The 19,392-nt window shown below is 42.0% G+C and overlaps 1 protein-coding gene across 4 annotated transcripts in view; it reads left to right on the top strand.

The window, feature by feature from the left end:
- LOC136576784 (cytochrome P450 2W1-like) overlaps positions 1–19,392 on the top strand; it is a 94,394-nt gene that overhangs the window by 46,145 nt on the left and 28,857 nt on the right. The window contains exons 1-2 of one of the 4 annotated variants that reach the window (XM_066576349.1): positions 17,894–17,962; positions 18,912–18,970. The exons of 2 other annotated variants lie outside the window; for them this stretch is intronic. In XM_066576349.1, coding sequence (XP_066432446.1) covers positions 17,920–17,962; positions 18,912–18,970 — 102 coding nt within the window. In that variant the 5' untranslated portion in view covers positions 17,894–17,919. Of the gene's footprint in view, positions 1–14,089; positions 14,273–17,893; positions 17,963–18,911; positions 18,971–19,392 lie in introns of those variants that run through there. One more of the 4 variants, XM_066576348.1, reaches the window with a different exon arrangement.

Genomic DNA, 19,392 nt, shown 5'->3' with positions numbered 1-19,392 from the left:
TGCTATAGGATGTTGTTTGTTGTACTTATCTTATCATGAACTTTCAGAACCCTAGTGATAGTATGTATGGGTGTGTCTGTTTAGTTTATGTCTGAATTCCATTCTGCCTGTAGTTATACAGACAGCTGTGGTGTGGGGTTAGCAGAGTTCCCCTTTTCCCCTACTTTTTCTTGTTTGGGGGTCTGTGTCTGGTCTTGAGTGCATATTCATCCCTTTAGGTTTATATATATATATATATATATATTACAATCGTGTAGGTTGCTCTGCATGAACATAACATATGGAAACTGCAATACCAAATATGTCAATTTTGGGGGTTTGATTTTTTTACATGAGAATTGGGAAAACAGGATTTTTAACATTTCTTTTTGTTTAATCAATTTAAAATTTCTTTAGTACGCCCCCTGCACACGGGCGGAAATTCTGCAGCGGGATTTCCCGCAGAATTTCCGACCTGTGCTCGCCTGCATAGGATTGCATTGAAAAACGCAGAAATCAAACCGCATCATGTTCTTATTCTGTGCGGGCCTCGCAGAGTTGAATGACACACAAGGTCTCACACAGCAGACGAAGACTTCGGAGTCTGTGGGTATTGCATTGGAAGGAGGATGGGGGGGGGGGGAGGGAATGATGGGGGGGGGGGGGGTTACACACAAGGTGTTGTCTTGGTCTGCTCTTGTGTGTCATCATTCCCCCCTCCCTTCCCCCTCACTCCATTATTGTTTTTTTGTCTGTCCTTGTTCCTCAACCCCCCCCCCCATGGTGCCATCAGTGTATGCTACAGACAGGAATGATAAGGGGATTGTGAGTCAGCTGAAGTAATTGAGACACAGCCGGGTGGGTTGGGTAGAGAGACAGGGCAAGACTATGAGGGACTGTTATCTGTGATTACATCTTAAATACCTCTTGAGACCATTTACACAAGCAGATAATCGCTCAAAGATCTCTCAAATGACAGTTTGAGCAATAGCTTTGAGGGATTATTTTGCATAAAAATTAATTTGTATTTAAGTAGCTACTCAGCTACTTAAATACCAATTATGTATATAAATGAAGTCTTCACTGAATGCAGGCTAATAGCTGGAGGCTATTCTCTGCACTCAGATTCTTTGTTCTCCATGGGAAAACAATGCTATCAGCACTCCCCCGTGGAGAACAACTGATAAAAGTGATTGTTAAAATCAAGTCAGCTTGATTTTAAGGATCAGCAAAAAGTGCCCGAAATGCGGGTGCCAGGTGCCCATTTACATTACCGATTATCGCTAAAACGATTGCCAATTAGCTTTGAAAAAATAAGCTCAGATAGATCAACTACATTTCTGCCCTTCCTGTCACATAACTAAAGGCCCATTTAGACACAAGCATTACCGCTCAAAATACATCTTTTGAGCGATAATCGTTGTGTCCATTTACAATGCACGTTGAGCGATCTTGTCTTCTGCATCCAGCTGTTCCCCGCTCGGAGCGCCTGGCTGTTATACAGCCAAGTGCTCTGAACGGAAGATGCAGAAGACAAGCGGGGTGTCCCCGCTTGTCTTCTGCATCCAGCTGTTTTCTGCACAAGCGCCCGGCTGTTATAAAGCCGAACGCTCCGAGCGGGCTATGAAGAACACAGCTGGACAACTGTGTTCTTCATACCCTGCCTGTGTTCAGGGAGCAAGATACAGCTGAAACAATAGTATTAGCTGTATTTCACTGTGAATTCCTTTTAAGGCTCATCGTTGTCTTATAGCACGCTGAAAGATCAATGATTAGCGACGGCTTAATGAAAACTGCACTGTGTCAGTGCAGTTAGACACAATGATTATCACTCAAAAGATGGCTTTTTAACGAATTGAGTGATAATGGTTCTGTCTAAATGGACCTTAACGCAAATCAACTATGCATTAACAGTTTTGATGTACCTGTAAGCACAGCGGTATAGTAGAGTTGAGTTTGTCAAATTACAGGCATACTAGCGATGTGTAGTTGTAATGAAAATCCCCACTAAAAAAGTAGTCTGATTACAAGTGTATCACAAGTAATCAGAACACTTTACAAACATGGGTCAAGTATGCAACTTTCACTATAGCTATCTATATCACACTCACTATAGTTATATCCTTCACATTTAACCCCTTTCTGCTCCAGGGCGTACATTTACGTCCTTCAGCATCAGGGTATGTATGAAGAGAGTGTTTACAGGACGACCTCTCTTCATACAGTGCGGTTGTCAGCTGTTTATTACAGCTGATCGCCGATATTAACCCTTTAAGTGCCTGTGCCAATTCTGACAGTGGCATTTAAATACCTCGAACGATGTTCGGGGGTCCTGTAGGGCCCCCCTATTCCCCACAGTGAGATCGCAGGTGGGTTTGCGGGTATCATGGCAGCCAGCGGCCATCTTAGCAGACTGTTTATCAAGTCGTCCCCATGGGGTGGCTTCATAGACTGCCTTTCAGATTGCAGTATGATGTAATGCTATAGCATTACATCATACTGCAGGATCGATCAAAGTATTACAAGTTGTGGTCCCCTCGGTGGGGGTTAGAAAAAGTAAAAATAAGTTCAATGGAGTTATAAAACTTTAAAAGAACCCCTATTTGCTAAATGTATAATAAAAAAAATCTTAATCATAAACCAAAAAACATATTTGGTATCGCAGCATCCGTAAAAGTGGTGCATTATTTACCTCGCATGGTGAATGTCATCCGAAAAAAATAAAGAACGTCAGAAACGCGCTTTTTTGGTCACTCTGTCTCCCAGAAAAAAAAAATACAATAGAAAGCGAACAAAAGGTTGTATTTAATTCCGTAATAGTACCAATGTAAACTATAGGATGTCTTGGAAGAAATGAGCCCAACTACGTCGACGGAAACATAAAAAAGTTATTGCACGCAGAAGATGACAGCAGAAAATAACTAAAAAACAAAGATCTTTGAAAAAATATAAAAGTAGTACTGCGGAAAAAAAATACAAGTTTGGTATCGTAGTTCTCGTGCTGACCCATAGAATGACATCATATGGTACATTAAATAGTACCACAAAAAAACACAGCTTGTGCGGCAAAAAGAAAAAAGCAAACAGCTACGCTGATGGATAAGTAGAGTAGTGACAATTTTTTTGTGCATGACTGCAGACTTATGGTTTTGGTTTGCGTGCAGGTGGCTGCAGGCTGCATGGTTTTAGTATGTGTACAGGTGTAGATGACCGCAGGCTGCTTGGCTTAGGTCACGGGTAGACGCACAGATGACCGCAGGCTGCTTGGCTTAGGTCACGGGTAGACGCACAGATGACTGTAGGCTGTATGATTTAGGTATGGGTACAGATGCAGATGACTGCAAGCTGTATGGTTTAGGTATGGGTACAGATGCAGATGACTGCAAGCTGTATGATTTAGGTATGGGTACAGATGCAGATGACTGCAAGCTGTATGATTTAGGTATGGGTACAGATGCAGATGACTGCAAGCTGTATGATTTAGGTATGGGTACAGATGCAGATGACTGCAAGCTGTATGATTTAGGTATGGGTACAGATGCAGATGACTGCAAGCTGTTTGATTTAGGTATGGGTACAGATGCAGATGACTGCAAGCTGTATGATTTAGGTATGGGTACAGATGCAGATGACTGCAAGCTGTATGATTTAGGTATGGGTACAGATGCAGATGACTGCAAGCTGTATGATTTAGGTATGGGTACAGATGCAGATGTCTGCAGGCTGTATGATTTAGGTATGGGTGCACATGTCTGCAGGCTGTATGATTTAGGTATGGGTACAGATGCAGATGTCTGCAGGCTGTATGATTTAGGTATGGGTACAGATGCAGATGACTGCAAGCTGTATGGTTTAGGTATGGGTACAGGTACAGATGACTGCAAGCTGTATGGTTTAGGTATGGGTACAGGTACAGATGACTGCTGGCTGTATGATTTGGATCTTGAGGGATCATTTTGACCTGGATACTGATCTGAAAAATAATAATAAACAACAATGAATGTCAGCAATCAGAGAGATTTCACCTGTGATCACTGGAAGTAAGGGCAGCTTTAAATAGGATAACTATCAGCCGGAAGAAAAAATTAAACAAGCAATTTTCTGTAACAGTTGTCTTGTGTAAACATAGGATCAACAAGGTATTGAGCAAGAAATTGCTCAATAGTTGCTAATCACTTTGTTTCAGGTCACTGAAACTTAATGCCTAGTTCATCTTTGAACGACTGTTTGTTCAGTGAGGATGCCGGTGGCCGGAAGTGATTTGTCTCCATTCACTGAACGACTATCGCTGCTGTGTGAAAACACAGGAGCAATAATCATTGGGACAACTGTCATGTGCTTACAGTCCTGACAGATGTCCTGTGTAAAGTAACCCTGAATACAATGTAATCACTATCAATGTTTAGAGCTGGTGTCTGATTACTGTATGATGATAGCTTTATTTTGAGGTATTCTAGAGCTAAACCCCTGTATCTAACTAAGCACAGTGTTATAAAGGTGGTCTTGTAGATATAGTGCCTGTGAGAGGATGGATAGATAGATAGACAGATGTGCGTATTAATTTCTTTTACTGGTGGAGGAAAGGAGGTTTGCAGCTCATGCCCCTAATCTTTTCAGACTTTAAACAACATTCTTGGTTGCTAGTGTTGACGAGAATATTGTTCTCTTTCTCTTACAAGTCATTGGTTAGATCACACATGGAATATGGTGTACAGTTTTAGGCACCGGTACTAAAGAAGGACATATGAGAACTTAAAGGGGTTGTCCCGCGCCGAAACGGGTTTTTTTTTTCAATAGCCCCCCCGTTCGGCGCGAGACAAACCCGATGCAGGGGTTTAAAAAAAAAAAACGGATAGTACTTACCGGAATCCCCGCGCTCCGGTGACTTCTTACTTACCTTGCGAAGATGGCCGCCAGGATCTTCACCCACGGTGGACCGCAGGTCTTCTCCCATGGTGCACCGTGGGCTCTGTGCGTTCCATTGCCGATTCCAGCCTCCTGATTGGCTGGAATCGGCACACGTGATGGGGCGGAGCTACGAGGAGCAGCTCTCCGGCACGAGCGGCCCCATTCAGAAGGGAGAAGACCGGACTGCGCAAGCGCATCTAATCGGGCGATTAGACGCTGAAATTAGACGGCTCCATGGAGACGAGGACGGTAGCAACGGAACAGGTAAGTGAATAACTTCTGTATGGCTCATAATTAATGCACAATGTACATTACAAAGTGCATTAATATGGCCATACAGAAGTGTATAACCCCACTTGCTTTCGCGGGACAACCCCTTTAAGCGGGTACAAAAGCGGGCAACTAAAGTAATAAATGGAATGGGTAGACTACAATACCCAGAGAGGTTATCAAATTTGGGATTATTTAGTCTACAAAAAAGACGTCTGAGGGGCGACCTAATGACTATGTATAAATATATTAGGGAACAATACAGAGATCTCTCCCATGATCAAAATACTAACGAAGACCATCTGTCCGTGCATATGAGTGAGTAGTTAGTGGGTTTGTGAGTGACTTACATGCTCTGCCCCTGATCACGACAGTGATGTCATCAAAGGTCCTTTATCCCCAGTGAGGGAGTTACATGCTCCGCCCCTGGTCACATGACGGTGATGTCATCACAGGTTCTGTATGCACACGGCTGTTGTCTGGCTAGTTGTACGTTAGTATTCCATAGCAACTAAGGCCACAGGGGGCTTGTAGTCCATCCATAACCTGCACAAGGATGAAGGACCTTTGATGTCATCACCGTCAAGTGATCAGGGGTGAAGCATTTAAGTCATTCACTCGAGATAAGCATCACCATCATGTGATCAGGGACGGAGCATGATGCTGATGTCATCACAGGTTCTTCTTCTGATCCCTGTTGTATGGGTTTAACAATGTATGTAGCAGTGCTGTGTTTGTGAGGTGCATGTAGCCACCATAAACACTGGTGCTACATAATTTCCTAAGAATTACTAATCTATTTATATCCAGGACTGTGACAAGGGGGCATCCTCTGCATCCAGAGTAAAGAAGGTTTTTACACCGACATAAAGGGGGTTCTTTACTGTAAGAGCAGAGAGACTATGGAACTCTCTGGCTGAGAACGTCGTGATGGCAAATTTGATAAGAGTTCAAAAGGGGCCAAGACGCCTTTCTTGGGTGATACAATATTATAATCATTAATAACTTCAAAAGGGTTGTTGATGCAGGGATTATTCCGATTGTCAGATTAAAGCCGGGAAGATTTTTGTTTCTCTTAAATGGGAAAAATTGGCTTCTACTTTATTGGTTTGTTTTTTTGCCTTCCTCTGGACCAACATTGGGGGGTAATAAGCTGAACTGGATATACATATTTTTTTCAGCCTTACATACTATGTTGCATGGGTGAGCTTTCTAATAGAGCCAGTGATTCTGCAGAAAGCTCCAAGTAGACCCCAGCCAGCAGTCATCAAGTAAGAAAGAAACTTTTGAAACCGAGCTTCTGAGCTTTTAGCTATGCACCAGACTTTGCAGATTCATATCCTTCCTTTTCTATAACCCGAAAAACTATTTAAGACGTTTAACTCCCCTTTCCATGTCCCCTTCCACATCTCTCATCTCCACCGAGGACTGCCACACGATGCAAACACAAGGTCGATAACATCAGAGAAAGCTTCAGCCAACTCACTGCCCCTCACTGCCCCTCTGAACAGCTGCGTGATCCTTTTCTGGTTAACCTGCTTCCCACCATTACCAAGCACAAGCTCTCCCCTTTACTTTCCAAATCACACCTTGGCTTCTTAATCTACCACTAACCAAAATAGCTAATCTGCTAACTGCAAAAGCCTCAAAACATTACTCTGTACTCCTCCCTTTAGACCTGCCCTCTGCCTTCAACACATTCGACCACTTCTTTCTGTTAAAAACTTTCTTCTCCCTTGCCATCACAAACTTGGCCCTCTGCTGGATCTCTTTGTACTTCAGTGACCGAAGAGTTAGTGTCTCCCTCTTGCACAACATATTCTTACCTCACCCTTTCTCTGTTAGTGTCCCTCAAGGCTCTATACTAGGCTCCTGCTCTACTCCATCTACACCTTTGGCCTAGGAAAGCTCATAGAATAAGTGTGGGAAGGAGGGGTTTAGGTTCCTGGAGAACTGGGCTGACTTCAGTACTGGGTACAGGCTCTACAGTAAGGACAGGCTGCATCTCAATTGGGAGGGTGTAGCTTTACTGGGAGGGAAGATGGCTAAAAGGCTGGAGGAGTGTTTAAACTAGGGACTGGGGGAAGGGCAAAAAGAGTAATAGGTGGTAAGACAGTGTAGACAGTGACCTGGGACCAAGTAATGTGAAAGGGGGTCGAGCAGGGTGTGAGGTTAGTGCAGTTAGAACTGAGAGAACAACTAATAGGACCATAAGTAGCATAATGAATATAAAGAATAATAACAACCATAGAAATTGTATGGCAATGAATGCAAGAAGTCTGATCAGTAAAGTGGGTGTGCTTGAAGTAAGAATGTCTGAAGAAAATTATGATATAGTAGGAATAACGGAAACATGGTTTGGTGATAAGTGCGATTGGGGGGTGGATTTACAGGGTTACAATCTCTTCAGAGGAGACAGTGGGAACTGCTTAATGCCAAAGCTTCAATAAGATATAGGTGTAGGAGAGGAACATGTGGAATCTCTGTGAATAGAAATACAGGAAGGGTAAAATACCGAAATCCTGATAGTAGTTTTCTATAGGCCACCAAAAATAACAGAGGAACTGAAAACGTATTAATAAGACAAATAGAAAAGGTGTCAAACTGCAATGAAGTAATTATGATGGGAGACTTTAATTATCCAGGAATAGGGGAAGACAAAACCTGCAAAACTTACAAGGGGAATAAGTTCTTGAGATTAATTAAAGATAACTACCTTATCTAACTAGTGCAGGAGTCAACTAGAGGGAGGGCCACTCTGGACTTATTGTTAACTAACAAACTGGACAGAATCATGGGGGTGCAGGTTGAAGGATACTTGCGAAATAGTGACCACAATATATTCAATTTCCAATTGTCATTTAATAGGAAGCCTTAGCAGGGAGTGACAAAAAATGAAAAACTTTAGTAAAGCAAAATTTGATCTCAAATTATTATCAGCAACATTATTAGGACAAAGTCCTCAAAAATAACACTACAGGTGACAAATGGGAGAAGTTTAAAAATATCCTATTAACCTCATGCGAGCAGTTCATACCCTTTAAAAATAAAAGTACAAGTAGTAGGAAACCAATGTGGCTAGATAAGACCATAAGAGGGGCAATAAGTGAAAAAAGAAAAAGGGATTAAATTATTAAAGCAAGAAGGCAGTGAAGAAACACTGAAAGCATACAAGGAAAAAACAAAGTATGTAAGGAAAAGATAAAAACTGCCAAAGAGGAGACAGAAAGACTGATTGCCAAAAATAACCTTAAACTATTTTTCAATTATATAAACGGTAAAAGGATTTGCACTGAAAGCACTGGCCTTTTAACAAATAATGCCTGAGAAACCATAAAAGACGATAGGGGAAGACGAATTTATTAAATAGTTTTTTTCTCAAGTGTATTCAGGAAGGAAAAAGAAATGTCACACGAGATGCAGGGGGAGAAAACAAACTCTCCACAATATTACCTGCCTAACTCAGGGAGAAGTGCAGAGGTCGGTTAAAAAAAGATTAAAATTGATAAATTGCCAGACCCAGATGGAATACACCCAAGGGTTCTAAAAAAAACTAAGTGACGTGGTAGATAGACTGCTTTTTCTTATCTGTAGGGACACTATTGAGACCGGGGTTGTACCACTGGATTGGAGAATTGCCAATGTGGTTCCAATATATAAAAAGGGGTAAGGAAGAGAACCTGGTAACTACAGGCCGATAAGTCTCACTTCAATAATTCGAAACATATTCAAGGGGTTTCTGAAAGATGCCCTCCTGGAATACCTCAAGGAAAAAAAAAACAGTATAACTCCTCATCAGCATGAGTTCATGAGGGGTCAATCATGTCAGACCAAATTGATCAGCTTCTACAATGAAGTAAGTTCTAGGTTGGACCTGCTAGAGTCTATTAATCTCATATATCTGGATTTTTCTAAAGCATTTGACACCTTGCCGCATAATAGGCTGATATATAAAATAAGACAGCTTGGTCTGGGCGAAAATCTATGTAGCTGATTTAAGAACTGCCTCGGAGATAGAAAGCAGAGGGTGGTAATAAATGGTTCGTACTCTGATTGGGTCACCGTCGCTAGTGGAATGCCACAGGGTTCAGTTCTAGGCCCCATTCTGTTCAGTATATTTATCAATGACCTGATAAAAGGAGTGCACAGTAAAATATCGATATTTGCAGATGATATGAAATTATACAAGATAATATTCGGAATACAGTGTGCGGCTGGAAATGGACTTAGATAAACTGGGGACTTGGGTAGAAAAATGGCAAGTGAAGTTCCATATTGATAAATGTAAGGTTTGGCATGTGGGCAATAGAAACGGATGGCATGAATATACACTAAATAGGGTACTGCTACAGCAAAGTGAGATGGAAAAACACGTGGAGTACTAGTTGACTGTAGACTTAACTGGAGCAACCAATGCCAGTCAGCTGCTAAAGTCTTGGGATGCATTAAAAGAGGTATAGGGGCCAGGAACGAGAACATTATTCTTCCACTATATAATGCACTTGTCAGGCCTCACATGAAATACTGTTTACAGTTCTGGACACCAGTGCTCAGAAAAGATGTTGCAGTGCTCGACGGGGTTCAAGGAAGAGTAACTAAATAAATAAATGGAATGGGAGGAATGGAATACCCAGAGAGGCTATCAAAATTGGGATTATTCACCCTGGAAAAAGTCCGGTTAAGGGGTGACCAAATAACTATGTATAAATACATTAGAGGATAATACAGGGATCTCTCCCATGATCTGTTTAAATGCAGGATTGCGACAGTAACAAGGACATCCTCTATATCTAGAGGAAAGAAGGTTTCATCACCAGCAAAGATGGGGGTTCTTTACTGTAAGAGCAGTGAGACTGTGGAACTCTCTGCCTGAGCACATGGTGATGGCAAAATCCATAGAGGAGTTTAAGAGGGGACTAGAAGCTTTTCTAGAGTGCTATGATATTACAGGTTATAAACATTAAATAACGAGTGGGGTTGTTGATCCAGGTCTTTTAGTTGGGTGTGAACCTTCAAAATTTTGATCCAGGGATTATTCTGACTGCCATTATGAAGTCGCAAAGGAATTTTTTTCCCCCACATGGGCTAAAATTGGCTTCTGCCTCATTGGGTTTTTTTTTGCCTTGCTTTGGATCGTTCAACAATGGTGGTGGTGGGGGTGGGGGGTGTTAACAGGCTGAACTAGATGGACATTGTCTCCATTTCACCTAAAATACTATGCTGCTATGTTACTATGTACCCAGAATTGCAAATGTCTATTGGCCATATCCTGCTGCTTCTCCTCCCGCTTTCTTAAACTCAACATGTAGAAAACTGAAAATCACAATCTTTCTTTGATATCACTTAACACCCCCTCCAGACTAATCAATCACAATCAGTGGCTTCATATGTTCGCCAGTGCCACAAGTTCACTGTCTTGTAACATTTGACTCTACCTTCTCCTTCACCTGGTACATACAAGCTCTTACTACCTCCAACTCAAAAAACACCTCTCAATAATGGTCTTTCCTCAAACCTAAATTGACAAAAATGCTAGTGCATGCCCTCATCATTTCCCATCTAGACTACTGCAACATCCTTCTCTGTGGCCTCATATCTATGGTCCCGCATCCCTCTAATACAGTGCTTCTCAACTCTAGCCCTCAGGACCTCCAACAGGTTATGTTTTCAGGATATCATATAGTAAGAACACCTGTGGTAATGTCTGAAGCACCGACAATAATTACATGACCTGTGCAATACTGAGGAAATCCTGAAAACATGACCTGTTGGCAGTCCCGAGGACTGGATTTGAGAAACACTGCTCTAATATATCCTCAACTCTGTTGCACAGCTAATTCACCACTCCTCCATTACTTCCCTTCCTCTCTCTCTCCTTTACCAGTCACTTCACTAGCTACTCATCATCCAGAGAATCAAGTTTAAGATATTGTTAGTGATAATGTATGTATTCTATTGTATATATATTTCTTCATATGTTTCTCATATCAGCTTATGCAAACTTGAGTATATATATACATACATACATACATACACATAGAGAGATTGGTATATGTTTTTTAGTGAATAGCTAGAATCTAAATGATTAACTTATTCTTGTTATACACTTGTATGTATTAGATGCTGGCACATACTCCCACATATCCTTCCCTGGCTTAGGAATTTCCTGAGATAGCGTGGTCTCATTCAGAGAGTAGCTATTAGAGCAATGAGCACAGAAGACTGTTATTCTCCCTCTTGAGTTTCGTTTCTTAGGAAATACATGTTTTAGTAGCAACATACACCTTAAGGCATTAACATATGTTAATCATTAGAGTCATTATAAAGTAAGCCAATTGTGTAGATCTTAGCCACTCTAACTCTTGCTTACGTAAGTGAACACACACACATATTATATATATATATATATATATATATATATATATATATATATAGATAAAGTAGTGTGAGAGGTAAAGTGTGGGACGGAAGGTACATATCATGGAGACTACTAGCATCCGTGATGTAAACCCGGTCCATCCCTCACTCCAGTACTGAGTTCCACCTGGCCCAGACAGGTGAGGTGTATAAATGGGTGCAGGTTGCAGTGTGAAGGAGGAGTTCAGAGCTGCCTGGTGTGGGAGACACAAGCTGCAAGTGAGCGAAACTGCAGACTTAACAACACACTGCAACAAAGGTTTGCTGGGCCCTTGCCATGCTAATTTAAAAAAGGACTGGTGTTTTTGCTTTGCTGGACTGTTGGCGTGAAAAGGAACTGCTTATTCCTGTTTTCTGTTATCTGGAGATTACAAGTGCATTTATGTTATGTTCAGCCAATAAATAAAAAGAGACACGGACAGTACTCTGGTTGTGGCCTGAAGTGTTTTCCCCTGCGTTGCTACAATATATATATACATGTGTCTGCCGTGTAATAAAACAGAAGAGCTTCATTGTCAGGTGATACTAACTGGTGTCATGTGTCAGTGATTTGTGTACACAACTTCTCGCATATAATCCGGAGCAAGCAATCAAACACGCTAGGAAATCCTTTGGATGATTTTCCTACAAGGATGATACTAGTTGGTGTTGTGTCATGTTTCAGTGATTTGCGTACACAACTTCCCGCATATAATCCGGAGTAGGCAATGAAACATGCTATGAAATCCCTGTGATGATTTCCCTAATGATAATATCAATGATATTCAAGGCCGTAAACAGACAGCCATGTATATCATTGATGTTATCAATGATATACACAGATGTGTTTAAATTCTCCTGGAAGCTGTGGAAGCAAAATTGGAGTTGAGTAGAGGTGGACTCCCCATGTTGGATTTTTTTTCTTAACTTTGTCATTTGGTAGAAGTCACTACAATATTCAGTTGAAACCTCCAGAGTGTGACAGGCAATCAGCGTTCTTTACAGCAGTTTCCGAATACTGTATTGTTTATAGTTGCGCACTTTACATCCACGTTTTTAACAGTTTCCTTCAATCCATTCCTTTTTTTGGTTTCTGTTGAAGTGCATCTTACTCTATAAGTTTGTTATTCATTTAGTAAATGTTTACTGTTCCTGTTGTTTTTATAAACAGAACACATACATATACTGTACTAGCTTTTATACCCAGCTTCACCTGAGTTAATTTGGTACTAGTGTTTACCTGTCGTTCATTCAGGAAATTATATGAAGTTTTGGTTACTTTAGAGGAAGCGAGGAGTAAAATATGTATAAACATAGAGGAGCGTTAAATTCTCAGAATGCAGAATTTGCCACCCCTCCCACTCTCCTTACTTTTTACTCTTAAAGGTAACTCCACTTTTTATTCAAATTTAACCCCAAACAAGAGGTTGCAGCCCCTTCTTAACCTTAAGGCATGCTCTATCCCAGTAGTCTATGGACCCCTTCTTATGTACTTTACAGCCTTTCAGTATATGCACACAGAGGTCAGTTAGATTGTTCTCAGTATATACACACAGAGGTCAGTTATATTATCCTTAGCATATACACAGAGGTGAGATAGATTCTCCTTAGTATATACACATAGAGGTGAGGTAAATTCTTCTCAGTTTATGCACACTAAGGTCAATTAGATTCTCTTCAGTAGATACACTTAAGAGGTAAGGTTGATTCTCCTCAGTATATGTACATAGAGGTCAATTAGATTATCCTTAGTATATAGACATACAGGAGCATTAGATTCTCCTCAGTATACACACAGAGATGAGGTACATTCTCCCGAGTACACACATCATTTCCCTAGGCTTTATGGTTTCTGAGGAAAGAACTATATTATGTATTGCAGATTTTCACAGTTTTCCATGTTTAGAAATCAATATTGAAGTCGCAACCAGCCCCTTTACTTTTCCTACCTAGGATTTAAAGAATGGTTGTGCCAAATATCACAATTATATGACATCGGGAAGTTGTGTTATATAAGGTGTCACTTACTTTGGCAGTTAGAAATGAATAATCAAGTTGCGATCCCTTTACTTTTCCCATTTAGGATCTGAAGAATGGTCATGCCAAATTTCAACTTTGTACGACACCAGTAAGTTAGAGAATTAGTGGCGAGTCAGTCAGTCAGTGAAGGCTTTCTCCTTTATGTATAGAATAAAACCTTTGTTCTCATACATACAGTGCCCTGAAATTAACTGCACTTTAAAATCAATAATATTAACAGTAGAGATATCATGAAAACCAGTTCTGTGCACAAAATAAATACATTTAGTTATTTGATCTTTGACCTGTAAGGTGGGTAAGCACATTGAGAGATAGCATTCATTTATCTGAGATAAGTATCTTTCGTCAGCCAATTGAGCCTGCCTGGGGTCTTAGGCCATAAATATCAGAAGAGCATGTGAAAACAAGAAAAGCTGATTGGACTAGGTGGAGTTCCGCTATACAAGTACAGTATGTATATAATGGGTTACTTTACAGTAATTGCTACAGAAGACTCACCATGGCTTCAGAATCAGTGACTATTTTCCTTCTATGCACCATCGTCATAATGGTCGTGAAGATCCTAATGAGCTTTTCGAAAAGAAAGATTTATAAATTCCCACCAGGACCAACCCCGCTCCCCATTATTGGTAACATGCATTTACTGGATATAAGAAGACAAGACCTCACTCTAATGAAGGTAAAATAACTTTAGCTCTGATGACTAAACGTGCTCTGATTTCATAGATGCCAATGTCACAATTTGTCTCCACTCGTTGACCATGTAAATATGATTATACAGTCTTCTTGGCTGATGTCATTAGCGATTTACAAAATGATATTTAATTCATATAGATGAAATTTAAGTGGGTGTTCACCAGCAATCCATTATACATTGACCAGGGTTTTGGTCTCTCCTGTTCAATTGCTTTGTCTCACATGAGGATTTTACTACAGATTGTAGACTAGTGCTACCTGTACACGTAAAGGGTCTGTTCATCGGCAGGATCACCCTTTGTTTAGATACCCTGTACAGATATTGTTTAAAGGGGATTGTACCAGAATTACATATTATTCCCTACCCAGAGGATAGGGGATAACTTGTTGATCTGTGGGGATCTTACTGCTGAGACCTGCACAGATCCTAAGGATCACAGGCTCATATCTCCCCTGTCCTTCCCCCAGTAATGAGGAGAATGAATGGAGTTCTGATCATGCAAACACCATGTCACTCCATTTATTTTCAATGATTCTGCGAACATAGCCAAGCAGCAATCGCTGTGGTATTTCCATTAGCCCTATTGTACGGCAGAAGTACGCTAGGGGACTGAGGCCTCATGGAATCTGGGGGTGGAAAGGGTTAATAACTTTAATAAAAGGTAGATGGAAATGGTTTGTATTGGGGATGGGGGGGGGGGGTGTTCTAACCTGTTTTTATTAAGTCACTCTAGGGTCAGCTATAATATGAGGAGTCTGCTATGGAAGCTGGGAAGCCTGGCGACAGAGAATGATTGGCCAAGAAGATAATGGCAGTGACCTATCAGGAGAGAACGTCTCTGTGAGGCAAATGCCTAGCAACAGGCTGTGATTGGTGGAGGTTTGAGCGGGAAACAAGAGGAGATATCATTAAGTCAAGCTGCAGAATCCTGTCACAGTTTTCCCCTCACAGCATTCAAGGTTGCCAGCTGTGTGATGGAGGACTTACTGAGGCAACTGATAGTGAGAGCGGAGGCTGCAGGCGGTGAGGAGTGGCTGAGACGTTGCCTGGAAGTTCCTGCTGCAGGTGTGTCTGCCTTACCTGCCAGCCTGGAGGATATCTCCCTTTTAGCCTCTGAGCCAAGTGACCTGGAGGATGACGGAGGTATGGGTCAGCGGTCATTTTGCCCAGGAGGGACTCGACTAGAAGTGCTGCAGCATCGTCCAGTGCGAGGAAGAGGTCGTCTGGAAGGAAGGTGGCGTCGGAGCGGTTGACTGGATGCCCGCCGGAAGCTTTAGTACCAGGTTCTGTGGAGATGCAGACCCGCGCTAGGAGTAAGCACACACGGAAGAGCAGCAGGCGCTATTCTCCATCAATTTCCCCACAGCGTCACAAGCCAGCGGAAGACAGTTCCAGGAGGACACCGTTGGGCTCCACAGCAGCTGAAGGGCCAGCCATCCAGATGACAGCAGCGGCGAGCTCCAGGGGTGGTGAAACTTCTGGAGGGCAGTGTTTTTCGCTGCCCTCTGGCAACGAAGGTTTATCGCAGCCATTGCTGGCGTCTGCTAATACGCTAGCATCATTAGATAGTGTTTTGCTGACCCTGAGAGGGTTATTACAGGCTGGTTCTTCAGGGATGCAGCAGTCAGTGGAGTTAAATAGAGGGTCAACTGTGCAGGATGAGTCCCCAGCAGTGTCATGGATAGCTACACCAGCGGTCCCATTGATGGTTAACAAGGCTGGTGTGAGCTCACAGTGTTTTAAAGAAGCTCTGCCCTGTGAGCTGTCCCCGCTGGGGTTTCACCTGCCAATAGCCACTAAGGAGAAAATCTGGCAGAGGAAGAAAAAAAGCGCCCCAAGAGTTTCAATGTGTGGTTGCAGGCGGTTTGCATTTATGCTGCAGTGTTATCTGAGAAGTCGTCCGTTAAGACTGCAGGCATTCTGCAACATATAGACATTATATTGGAGGCATATCGCAGCTTTGGCGGATCATCATGGTTTACTTATGATGAAATGTTTCGTCAAAAGCTGGCGATATACCCCAATTTGAAATGGGGAGTACGAGTGCTCCTTTTGTAATGGATTGCACTTTGTGGTAAAGTGCTTTCGCAAGGCTGCAGCAGCCAGCTCTCAGGTTGGTACGAGGGATTTGCATGTAAAAGGCCTCAACCCCAGTGAAGCTGGGAAGGCTGCTGCCATGGTTAGGACGGTACCCAGAGTGCCTGAGGGCCCAACTCATTGAAGAAGGTTTTTGAGTCGGATTTTTTTATCCCAGGTTTTAAAGGCTCCGGGTGTAATTGCGTGGAAAACTTAAGTTCGGTCAAGTTGCATCCGGATGTGGTGCGTGATAAAATCCTAAAGGAGATTCAAGAAGGCCGGGTTGCTGGACCATTTAGTAATCCTCCTTTTGAGAATTTCAGGTTATCTCCCTTGGGTCTAGCGCCAAAAAAGGAAGCAAATACTTTCCGGGTCATTCACCACCTGTCTTTTCCCCCTAATGCTTCCTTGAATGATGAGGTGGATGGGGTCAGGCAGTGGTGAAGTATGCTTCATTTGATTCAGCGTTAGTTTTATTACGGAGATTTGGTCAAGGTGCCATGATGGCTAAGGCTGATATACAGGCAGCGTTCAGATTGCTTCCAGTGTGTGCCGCTGGCTTTAACTCTAGGTTTTCAGTTTGATGGATTTTTCTTTTTTGACATGGCGTTACCCATGGGGTTTAGGCTGTCTTGTTACTATTTTGAGCTATTTTCTTCGTTCCTAGAGTGGGTGGTCAGCAAGGAGTTCCCTTTAGTTGGTATTATGCATTATTTAGATGACCTCTTGTTTATAGGTCATCCAGAAAGTAACAAATGTGCTGAGGTTTTGAGAGGTTTTTGTGTGATGGAGTTTTTTTGGAATCCCGCTGGCTCATGAGAAGACAGTTCAGCCTTGTGTGGAGCTATAGTTTCTAGGGATAGTTATTGATAGCATTAGGATGGATTTTCGTCTGCCGGCTGAGAAAGTGGAGAGATTGTGCAACTTGATCAGTGGTGTACTGCGGAAGAAGAAAGTTACTTTGAAAGAGCTACAGAAAATGGCGGGCCAGTTGGCTTTTCATGTCGTGTAATTCCAGTGGGTAGAATTTTTGTCAGAGGTATATTTTCAGCGATGAAAGGGTTGGTTTCACCTTCGTCGCATGTTAGATTAACTGCAGGTATAAAGGAAGATCTGAGCATCTGGTTGAGCTTTCTGTCTGATTTTAATGGTCACACCGCATGGCAAACAAGTTTTTGCCGGACACAGGATTTGAAGTTAAGATTAGGAAAATCGAAAAGTGGTTATGCGGCAGGGCTGCTGAGTGGTCTGTTGTGGAATGGCATGAATCTTGGCTATCAAAGGGTTTCTTGAAGAATGCAGTGTTACAAGTTTTCCCGTTAGTGGTAGCATTGTATCTGTGCGGTGAAAAGTTGTCTAATAGTAGATTGTTATTTTGTTCTGATAATAGAGGAGTTCTACTAGCATTGAATTGTTTTGTATCCAAATCAGAGCCGGTTACAAGACTGCTGAAACTGTTAGTGTGGGCTTGCTTAAAGTACAACATTTTTGTCAAAGCACAGAGCAGTCTTACTCAACAGTAGGTTTCAGTCCCTACTTTATCTTGCTTTCAGATGCTGCATTTCAAGGAGCTGGCACCAGAAGGGGATTTAATTGGTGTGTAATGTCCGAACATCTCTGGGCCCTGATGCTGAGTTGATTTTTCAGCTTTTGTCCAGATCTGTAGCGCCGAAGACTTGGTTGGAGTATAATGCAGCTTGGGAAGCTTGGAGATGTTTTTGCAAGGAGAAGGCAGTATATGAGAGTTTACAAGATGTGAATGTTTGCATTTCTTTATGTTCAAAGATTAAGTCAGGGTTGGCTTATAACTCTGTTATGAAGCTTTTGGCAGGTATATCCTTTTTTCAGAAATGGTTGAATGTAACGCCAATTAATTCATATAAGCAAATTAAGCTACTGAGACGCGGTTTTAAAACGGTTGCTTTTGCCGCAGATCAGAGGTCGGCCATCACGTTTAGTTTATTGAGTAAGTTAGTGGCGGTTCTCAGCTTTGTCTGCACTTCAGAGTATGAGAGTATTTTATTTCACTGTGCCTTTTTATTGGCTTATTTTGGAGCTCTGAGATGTGGCGAATTTTTGTCCCAATCCAAGGTAACTTGCTCACCGTTATTGGTGTCTGACGTGTTTGATCAGGGCAATCACGTGAAATTATTTTTAAAACATACAAAGACTGATAGGTTAGGCAAAGGGATATGGATTCAGCGGTTTCAGAATCCCTCTGCTAACCTGTGCCCGGTCAGAGCTGTACAAAGGTATTTGAGGATTCGTCCGCAAAAGATGGGATCGTTCTTTTGCCTTGTGGACGGATCTTCGCTGTCACCATTTCAATTTGTAAGTGTGCTAAAGAAATGTGTTAAGAAGGCAGGTTGCAATGGGGTTAAAGTGACATCGCACTCGTTTAGAATTGACGCTGCCACAGAGGCAGCTAGGTTGGGTTTCAGCAAAGAGCATATTAAGAGTATCAGTAGATGGGAATCAAATCGATTTCAATTATATGTTCGGACCAATAATGTTGCCTTGTAATGTTCTTTGTTTTTTGTTTTAGGTTCTCAAAGAGAGATAGTTTGGATTGTAGGACACATATTCTGGGCTCATCAGAGGGCGGTAAGCCGCTGCTACTCAAGGAATTTGGGTTTGGATACATCTTCTTATGAGATCTATTGGTGTGGAATCAGGGTAATGTCTTTGCCCTCCTTGACATCATTGCTGCTCGAGAAGCAGGCAGTGCTGCCGATGCCGAGCATTTTGATTATTCATTTAGGAGGAAATGATGTTGGAAGGCTGAAGACATATGACCTGATTCTTGAGATCAGAAAGGAGCTGTGGAAAACGAAGTCTATGTTCCCTGGGACCAGAATAGTGTTATCAGAAATAATACCCCGGAAAATTTGGTCGTTCCCCAAGTTTTTGTTTATGGAAAAGATTAGAAGACGGTTGAATAGATCTCTAGAGAGATGGATGTCAACCATTGGGGGTTTCTCATTTCGTCACAGAGCATTAGAAAGGTTCGTTTCTGGGTTTTACAG

The sequence above is a fragment of the Eleutherodactylus coqui genome, chromosome 8 (assembly GCF_035609145.1).
Source record: "Eleutherodactylus coqui strain aEleCoq1 chromosome 8, aEleCoq1.hap1, whole genome shotgun sequence".
NCBI lineage: Eukaryota > Metazoa > Chordata > Amphibia > Anura > Eleutherodactylidae > Eleutherodactylus > Eleutherodactylus coqui.
Note: the sequence above shows the minus strand (reverse complement) of the source record. Positions and strands in the feature narration are given on the sequence as shown.